This window comes from Manihot esculenta, chromosome 4 (assembly GCF_001659605.2).
Source record: "Manihot esculenta cultivar AM560-2 chromosome 4, M.esculenta_v8, whole genome shotgun sequence".
Lineage (NCBI taxonomy): Eukaryota > Viridiplantae > Streptophyta > Magnoliopsida > Malpighiales > Euphorbiaceae > Manihot > Manihot esculenta.
Genome location: NC_035164.2, coordinates 24,983,632 through 24,993,617, shown reverse-complemented (window position 1 = coordinate 24,993,617; position 9,986 = coordinate 24,983,632). Strand labels below are relative to the sequence as shown.

General features: G+C 30.4%; 1 protein-coding gene across 1 annotated transcript; it reads left to right on the top strand.

The window, feature by feature from the left end:
- The first annotated feature begins 4,192 nt into the window (after positions 1-4,192).
- LOC110612682 (superoxide dismutase [Fe] 3, chloroplastic) lies at positions 4,193-9,581 on the top strand. The gene is made up of 8 exons (XM_021753459.2): positions 4,193-4,418; positions 4,499-4,609; positions 4,946-5,137; positions 7,567-7,738; positions 8,747-8,820; positions 8,895-8,921; positions 9,054-9,077; positions 9,153-9,581. Exons 1-8 carry the CDS (start codon positions 4,308-4,310, stop codon positions 9,276-9,278), a joined length of 837 nt encoding a protein of 278 aa, XP_021609151.1. The 5' UTR covers positions 4,193-4,307; the 3' UTR covers positions 9,279-9,581.
- Positions 9,582-9,986: the final 405 nt, after the last annotated feature.

Here is a 9,986-nt window from a genome sequence, read left to right as displayed (position 1 = left end):
TTTCTCTATCTCGTGATTAAACCGGTAGCATATGGTCCAAGACAAACAACAGACATACAGATGAGTTGGACAACTCAAGATGAGAAAGCTTCTGTAACAAAAGCAATGGTTAAACCATCAAATTTGATGGAGCAAATAACTTCATAGTACAATGGAGGAAATTTTGCATCGGCATCAAATGACATATATACAAATTTATAGATGAATATAAACGGTTGTTCTGTAGAAATAGATGGAGAAGATATTTCAACCAATATTAATGCTCGAATTAATAATCATCCATTTATAGTTTAAGACATTACTTCTGGAGACTACACAAGATTTAAAAAAAAAAAAAAAAAACTTTTTTGTCACTATCTCTCACTTTAGGTTTAGATATTATTCTAATTAGAATTTTTGTTTTGTTAATTTAGAGATTTCTTATGTTGAAATGATTTTATCTATTAATTTTTAATGGAAATATGGATGGAGAGTATAATTGTAAAAATATCATTAGTATAGAGTATTTTTGTCAAAAAAAATGTTAAGGGTACAATTGTAAAAAAAAAAAAAGTGAAAAGTTTGTGATTTTTGTAGATATTTCACTTTTATAAAATTAAATTCTTTAATTATTTTATCAAAAAATCTATTAACCTACTTTGAATATTTATATTATTTAGTCCATATAATTTTAACTATATATATTATTTAGTACTTATAAGTTTAAATATTCATACTATTTAGTTTCTTTAATAAAACCAAAATAAATTAATTAATGATTTTTTTATAAAATTACTAAACAATTTAATTTTATAAAATATAAGAACATTTTGCTTGAGTGATTTTGATATTGAGATGAACTTATAAATTTTCTAAAAACTTTGAAACTTGATAGTACTTTTCTCATAAATAAAACCACAACCATCCTACTTCCATTCTTTTTCAATCTAAAAATTTACTTCTAATTTTCAAGTTTTTAACTTTAATTATATTTTTTTAATTTTTAAAATATTTATCAAGTAAATTCACTCATTATTTAATTTATATTTATACAATCTCTTTTTATTATTAAGAAGTGAGAATTATTTTTATTTACTTCTATTTATGCAATTGAAATTATATGTTAAACTATTTAAATTTTTGAACATAAATTTAAATTTTTTAGGAAAAATATAAGAATTCTATTAGTAATGGTTAGTTTATTAATAGCTTTCATAAACTATTTAGATTTAGAATATATATATATCTAGAAAAAAAAATGAGTTTAATATGTTGTGAGCCAAATTTTATTTTTAAAAAATGAAATATAAATAAATGAAAAATTTACTATTTAGTTCTTATGTTATGAAAAAATTTATTAGTTGATCTCTCGATTTTTAAAAATATACTAAAATATTACTGATATTTTAAAAAATCTAATAGTTAGTCTTTCCATTAATTTTAACAGTTAAGTACTATAAAAAAGTTTAAAATGGTATTGGTATAAAGGAACTAATTAGTTGACTTTTTACAAATTTGATGGACTAATTAATAAATTTTTTCAAATTATAGAAACTAAATAGTAAAATATTTAATGCGCTAAAATTAATGGAGGACTAACTAGTAGACTTTTTAAAATGTTAGAAATATTTTAGTGCATTTTTCAAAACTGAAAGATAAACTAATGAATTTTTCCATAGCACAGGGACTACATAGTAATTTTACCTAAATGTTTATATAGACAATAGGTTAAGCTATTTTAAATTTTCTTTTTGTAAATCGAAAGTGGAAAATTGATTTAACTTGCAAAATTTTATCCATATGAATTTTCTTCAGTTAATTTGAATCTCAACTTAAGAATTTTGTGACAATTTTTTTTTATGAAATAAGTGAAATTGGAAAACTTAATGAAACGATAAAATTGACCCTCCTAACTTAAATTTTTAGATCCACCACAAGTAGCAAACAAATATGACAAGCTCAAAATATAGAAAGAAAATGATATAAAGATAAAAGATCTCCCTGGCGGAGCCTATAGATAGAATAGAATGGATCAGTGGATTCCCCATTAACTAGTATAGAAAAACTGATAGTGAAGACATATTACATAACTAATTGAACCCAATCACGGCCAAAATCCATTTGTATCAAAACTGATCATAAGAAACACCGTTCCACTTAGTCATAGGCCTTATACATTTTTAATTTCAAGGCAATAGATTGTGTTTTACTATTAGAAGGTCATAGATAATGAAAAACTATGTACAATCACGATGTTACCTTGAATCGCCCGAGAGAGAATGAAAATAATTTGATCTTGAGGGATGAGAAAATCTATTAATGATTTTAATCGCCTCACCAAGGTTTTACATATGACATTATACATAAAAGTGTAGAGGCTTATAGGTCAAAATCAATGAATCCCAACTAGATTGTAGCCTTTTTAGAATTACGTCTATGTTCATTCTATTCATCTCCCTCAACAAATATCCCTTTCGCAAAAACTCTTAACAATATGCAACAAAACTGATCTAATCAATTCCCAATTATTCTAGTAAAATATATTTGAAAAACCATCAGTTCTAGGTGCTTTTGTGCCTCTTAACTAAAAATCATTGCTTTTACCTATGCCTCTATGAACAAAGCCAATAGTTGGGAATTCATTTTATTAGTGGGGATAAGAGCTATTACAACTTCTTCAATTTGATCAGTTGTATATAACTTATGAAAAAACTCATTGACCAAATATCAAATTGCATCCAAACCCTCAATTCAACACCGTAGTCACTTTGCAACCTAAAAATATAATTTTGCGGTCAATATCAAATTGTGTTCAAATGAAAATATCTTAAATTACGATCCCCTTTCAGAAGCTACTAGACATGAGGTCATTATTGTCAATAAAGTTCATTTCTCTTCTACAACTCATGAAACTCTGCCAACAACCTAGCCTCAATAGCATCATATGCAAGATCATAGAGTTTAGAACAAATGTTTTCCAACTATTGTTGGATGTCGGACAATGATAACTTGTCACCTCTAAAGACAGTTGTATGACATCGAGTGAAATTAGTTCTACAATTCTTTACCTTTGACATGAAGGAAAACATAGGCAAACCCTTTGAATTTATCCTCCAAGTCTTCTGCACAATTTCTAAGAATTGCATATGTAACAACCACTTCTCTTACAACGAAACAAGATCAGTGACACTGAGTAGGTTGTAGTTAAAACATAGAAGGCTAATGGTCATATCCGATCAATGATTCATGAATCAAATAGAGTATGAAACTACAACTTCCATTCTATTGAAACTAATGCATGATTTAGCCTTTGTTGAATGGCTTAATTTCTAGACCACTTGTTAAACCAAGTAAAAGAATATCCCTTCTAATCAAACTCCAGTAGTGCATAAGATTGAATAAAATCATTGAAAGTCCCAACTAGAAAATATGTATAAAATCAGTTTTTAATTCGATTAAAATATGATAAGTGATTGATGTGGTTATGGAATAAATTTGATTCGATTTTTAATAAAAATTAGAATTAAGTTAAACCATAAAATAAATTTTATTTGATACAATTCTTCAATTTGATGTAAGATATCTAAGAACCATACACACTACTAATAAAAATCATGTTAGACTATGTTTTGATAGGAGGAAAGAAAATAAATAAAAAAATAAGTGGAAAAATAAAAAGTGATTAAAAAAATTTTCCACCTATTGTTTGGATATTAGAGAAGAAAATGAGAGAAAAATTAATTTCTTTAATAGTGAAAATATTCATTTATCCATTAAATTTATAATTAAAATAAATAACTATAGAATAAAAATATAAGTTTATTTATTTTTCATCCATTTTCTTTTTAAATTGGAGAGAAAATAAAAATATTACATATTTGTTAATTTTCACCCTTATTTATCTTTTCTTCTATCCAAAAATTGACAAGAACCTTCACAATTTTCTTTTTCTTCTTAATTCTTCACCATTCTATATAAGTCCTTAAATATAATTTCTCTAATATTTAATTTAGTTTAGTCATATTTTCATTTTTGAATTAATCTAAAATTTCAATTTAATTTAAAAATTAAAAAATTATGTTTAAACTGAGTTTTTTAAATTTTGGGCGCTAAATTAAAAATTAAAAAAATATTTCAGTTGTAAAGAAATTAATAAAAAATTTTACACTAAATTAAAAAAAAAAAAAAAGGGTGAAAATTCAACATTTAGCCCTGTATAGAAACGCTGGAAAGGGACGAGTATCATCCCTCTCGTTTGAGCACTTCTGGTTGGGGCCGAGGATAAGTGGGAATTGCAGAACATTCGAGTGCGAGAGAGAGATAGAGAGATGAGCTGGTGTTGTACTTATAGTCTTCTCCCTCCAAGTACTCGTCTGCAAGTGACAGACTTATCTTGTTCTTGGCAATTGAAGAATGCCCACCAAATGCTTCCTTCTCTGGTCTGCTTATTTAATACACCAATGCTCTTGTTCACTCGATTTGAAGAAAACCCATTCATTTTGTTTTCATATGTACTCAGGGAAAGAAGCCCGAGAAGCAGAAGAAGAACAAAATGAAGCAATTCTATGGATTCCAAACCCCTTCAACAATTGTCGCTTACTATGGATTGAAGACACCTCCTTATAAACTCGTAAGTCTTTTCTCTTTTCCCCTTGAAATTTTAAATAAATTAAAACCATCCGTTGATGGAAATGTTTTCTTTTCTTTTCTTTATATTTTAAAAACTGAGATATTTTAGTGCTGGATTAGTTAGAGAACTTAATAATTAACCCATTATGCTTTGTTTGGAGTAATGGACAATAAGGAAGGAAAGAAAATTGGAAAGTAAAAATGTATTTCTTTAGTATCTTGTTTGGAAGAGAGGAAAATTGAGGAAAAATGAAAATTTGTGGAAAATAACAAGCGGGACTTGTAACCAAATACCATTTAATTAAAGGGTTTATCTGCATTTCTTTTGTGATTGTAGGATGCTTTAGAACCATACATGAGTAAGAGAACGTTGGAGATGCATTGGGGAGCACATCATCGTGCCTATGTGGAAGGATTGAATAAACAGCTAGCAAATGATGATATATTATATGGTTATACTATGGATGAACTTGTCAAAGTAACATATAACAATGGGAACCCCTTACCTGAATTCAACAATGCTGCGCAGGTATGCTATGTTTATTAGCTTCTTTGTATAATTTCTATGATTTTTGATCCACATATTACCTCTTGAACTTGCTTAAATTCACCCTTGAACGAACTTGCTTAAATTCACCCTTGAACGAACTTGCTTAAATTCACCCTTGGCGTGTGACTATTCAAATTATCTAATGTGCTTGACTCTGGGCAATCCTCTGTTAGCATACCTAGGTTTTAATTGTCATTTTCTTTAGTTGTTAATTGTTGTACTATTTTCAAGAGTCATGTTTTTAGTGGTTAAGCCATGTTCTTAGTGGTTAACCTTCGCAGTAGGTGGGTGATCCTCTATGTTGCTTAGTAGTTGCTTAGTGGTTCCTGTTTTTAGGCGATGGTTACGTCTCCCTTTTATATTTATATTTAAGTGCTTTTTTAAGTTTTTATGTACATCAACTTAGGAGATTTTTAGGTTCTCTGGTAGGATGGCTGAGTAGGTGTGATCAACTTCTTCAGAAGAAAATGTTAGCCTGACTCCTTTTTATTTGGAAGTTACAACTCAATTGTGGCTATTGCAGTTAATGCAAGATTTTCCTAACTTGACTTTGGAAGAGCTCAAGCACCAATACAATCTTCTCTTTGGGCCACCAATCTGTTGTAACAAATTAGGGGAGCAAGCAAAATTAAAGGAGACAGGAACAGTTGCTGATACCAAACCCAATTTGAGGTTCTTGTTTCTCGAGCTAGAAGCCTCACTCATATCAAAAAATACAGTTTTATCTTAGTGGATTGCAAGAATACATTGTTATGGAGTTGAAACTTCACCAACTAACGGACCTAGTCACAGCCATGAGCTTGTCAAGACTCTATGAACGGAAAAATTGGTCCATGTGTGTTGCAAGTCCTTCAACCAATCATTTATCTCAACAAACAGTAGAAGCAAAAGGTACCCAAATAATTAAGCACTTGAACCGCGATGAAATGGAAGAACGACGACAGAAAGGAGTTTGTTTAACTGTGATGAGCTCTTTGTTCGAGGACACCAATTCAAGAAACTATTCTAGTTGGATCTAGCAGATGATGACTCGGAGATGTCGCAACGGACCAGCTACTGACTGCATAGTTCCCAAAAATTTCCTAAGTTTGCGCTTGAGGACAAGCGCATAGTGGTGCTGGGGAGTAATTTTAGCAGACTTAGGTTTCAATTGTCATTTTCTTAAGTTGTTAATTGTTTTTTGATTTTCAAGTATCATGTTCTTAGTAGTTAAGTCATGTTCTTAGTGGTTAACTTGTGGATAGTGCAAGTTATTTTTTGTTTTTCCTTAGTGGTAGGAGGGTGATCCTCCATGTTATTTAGTAGTTCTCTGTTTTTGAAAAATGGTTGTCTCTTATATTTAAGTGCAACAAGTCAAAAAAATAATGAGAAAATTTTCTAAAGTTTTTTAATACTTCAATTCAAGAAATTTTTAGGTTCTCTCTAAGGAGCCTATTCCACTGCAACCATAGGTCACAAAAAAAATTTTGTCTCTAGAAAATTCCAGCAACAGACCTATAACTTGATCTATTTCTAAGGACCCTAACATCCTTGCATCTAGTTCTTCGTGGGATGTCATACTTAGCTGGTTTATGGTTGATACCACTTTAATGAATTGGCTGTTTTGTTCTTCTCTTGATTCCTAAGGAGCTTTATCTGTAATTGCTGATTGGTCAAATTTTCTTATGTTAAAGCCCAATTTATGTAGCGGAAAATATTTTGTATTTTTTCTGGGGTTCGGGACTGTTAGATATATTGATTTGGAAAGTTTTTTCTTGTTCTTAAAGACATCTGTTTCAAAAGGAAAGTCATTTTCTAGATTTTCACAAACTGACAAAGAAAAGGAAAGAACCTATCTCCTAGAATTTCAGAAGCTCCAAATTTTACAATAGGTTTTTGCTGCTATTCAGTTTATTATATTATGGAATCTAGTAGTTACTTGGAAAATTGACTGGGATTGAGATAAGAAAGGTGTGTCTTCTCTTCCATGAAGATTGATCGCATATGGGCACTTTTTCCATGTACTTGTTTGAAGACTAGAGTGATGAATGGTAGTTTATGTTAGATTGGGAGTATGAAAAATGGTAAAGGCATATCTTCTTCCAAATGGGTAAAAGGCATACAAAAATTTCTGTGAAGGGCTGGCATCTGAACTGAAGCCTATATCTTCCTTACACTAGTGATACTTGTTATTTGTTTTGAAAGAGGACGTTTGATGACAAAGTTGAGATGAGATGTCAAGTTTCTTTCCTTCAGCCATCTTAGTTGTGGTCTTTCAAGCAGATATTTTCACAGCATTTCTTATTTGGAAGGATTTTTCAATTAACCTCGTTGGCACAAATTTCCATTTTTTAAGCTCAAGATTCTTTTCACCAAAGCAGAGATTACTATATTTTAGCTAAATGCAACTATATAACCAACAACTGCAGGTCTGGAATCATGACTTTTTTTGGGAATCCATGCAACCAGGAGGTGGGGGAATGGCTGAACTTGGGGTACTTCAGCAGATTGAAAAGGATTTTGGTTCCTTTACACATTTCAAAGAGAAGTTTATAGAATCAGCTTTTACTCTTTTTGGCTCTGGTTGGGTTTGGCTTGTCTGTAAGTGCTTTTTTTTTTCCTTTTACATACTTTTTACTTGAATGGTGTTACCGATGCAGAAATAATTTTGTTTGACATCATCTCTTAAATGCATTATTCTAGTTTTTGTTCATTTGAAGGCATATTAACCATTGGGCTACACAACTCTGGTTTGCCCTCCATCTTGGAAACCTCTTGCCTTAGACATCTGCAGGCTGAGAGCCTGAGACCTCCAAGGTGGCCTCTAAGCCACTATTGGGTTGTTACCTGCAGAAAAAATTTAAAGTTATAGAAAGTATAACAAACAATAGTTGTGTTTATCTTCTATCCAATTGATTGCCTTTGATTTTTGTCAGCGCCCACTTTCAAGAATCATTATATTTGAGTTAATTATGACTTACTGATGAGCAAATTTATGGTATTTACTTTAGCTATAAATAAATATGGGCGACAACAATTTATGGTTTCAATTTGTACGCATTCAAAAGATTAGGACTCGCTTTGTGGTATACCAGAGAGAAACATATTGGACAAACCAAATATTCACTTAATATGTTTCAACCTAATGTCTGGTTGGTCATTTTTTATAGCATAATAGAGGTGCAGCAAGTGATTTTAGAACACCAACATGTTCATTAAGCAGAAGTAAGTGTATAATAATATTGGGGTTTCAATGCAATCTGTGTTTGAAATTACTAAGAAACCAAACAAAAGAAAAGTGATTAGTTATAAGAAATAAAGTATTAGATCTTCCTCATACTTATGTTCACTTAGCTAGAAATAGGGTTAGGATTGGAAGGGGGGGTGTTTATGTAATGAATCCGAATTGGATTAAGATCCATACCTTTAATACTAACAACTGATAAGTGTGCCAACAGGTGGTTTACTCAAGCTCATTGCAGTATATCATTTATTTAACTTCATCTGCATATTCTTAAATGAAGCAATAACTTGTTCCTTTTCTTTCCATGAGCTCTTGATTTTCTGTTGTAATTCTCTATTAACAAGTTTTTTTTTATTTGTTTGTAGTGAAGAGAGAAGAAAAACGACTTGCAATTGTTAAAACATCGAATGCCATCACTCCACTTGTATGGGATGATATTGTATGTCAATTCTACAACCCTATATTATTGAATTTCACCTTAACAATTACATTGATCATATCTTTTTCTTGCAGCCCATCATCTGTTTAGATATGTGGGAGGTAAATTTATTCTCTCTTTGTCTCACACGCACAAAAGCCGTAGGCATGAACAAGCACACAGATATACAAACTACAGCACTCTATTGCCTCATAATGCTCATAAGTTGATTATTCTTCCATTATATTTTGCAGCATGCTTATTATCTGGATTACAAGGTATGCAACTATCATTGCCTTGATTTACCTACCAAGAGATATTCTCTTAATGATTATCACACATCTTCTACACAGAATGACAGAGAGAAGTACGTGAATGCATTCATGGATCATCTCGTCTCATGGAACTCAGCGATGGCTCGTATGGCACGAGCAGAAGCCTTTGTTAATTTAGGAGAACCGAAAATTCCTATTGCTTGAAATATTTTTGGCATGAAAAATCCATGATTAAATTAGTTATTCTGTAGAAAGGCTTCTGAGAGATAATGGTCAGACATCAACCAGTGGAGACCATTAAGAGAGAAGTTGTGCTCTAAAATGAGCTAATGCTTTTTTGTAGTCCCTAGTTTAGTTTTTGTTGTACGGCGAAAGTTGATCCCCTGATGTAATATGGGACCAACCGAAATGGGTCTCATTAAAGATTGAGTTGTTTAGATTGTAGTTAATGTACCACTATTTCGAAAATCAATGGTCAATTTTCAGAATTCAGCTTTTAGATTTTCATTTCAAGTTTCAAATTAATAGTAGTAGTTAGGGGTGAGCATTTGGTCGGTTCGGTTCAAAATCGAACCGAATTGAATTGAATAAATCGAAAATCGAAATTTTGATATTTATAATAATCGAATTGATTTTGGTCAAAAATTAAATTGAATCGAACTGGTCTAATTCAGTTCGATTTGAATTTTTAATAAATTTTTTATTTTTTACATTTTATTTTTAGTATTTTAAAATTTAATTGAAATATTTTAATCTTAATATGATCTAAACCGTCTATATTATTAAAATTGAATTGAATTGAAATTATTAAAATTTTTGAAATTAAAAATCGACTCGAATTGAAATAGATAAAAAATTAAATTAAATTTTTAAATTAATTCAATTCGATTAATATTTTTTATTTGAACCGAA

Bases quoted from the DNA above. Each gene is read 5' to 3' on its own strand.
- LOC110612682 (XM_021753459.2), top strand. From the start codon at position 4,308: ATGAGCTGGTGTTGTACTTATAGTCTTCTCCCTCCAAGTACTCGTCTG. The intron at 4,419-4,498 runs GTCTGCTTATTT...ATATGTACTCAG, and splicing joins ACCAAATGCTTCCTTCTCTG to GGAAAGAAGCCCGAGAAGCA. The intron at 4,610-4,945 runs GTAAGTCTTTTC...TTGTGATTGTAG, and splicing joins AGACACCTCCTTATAAACTC to GATGCTTTAGAACCATACAT.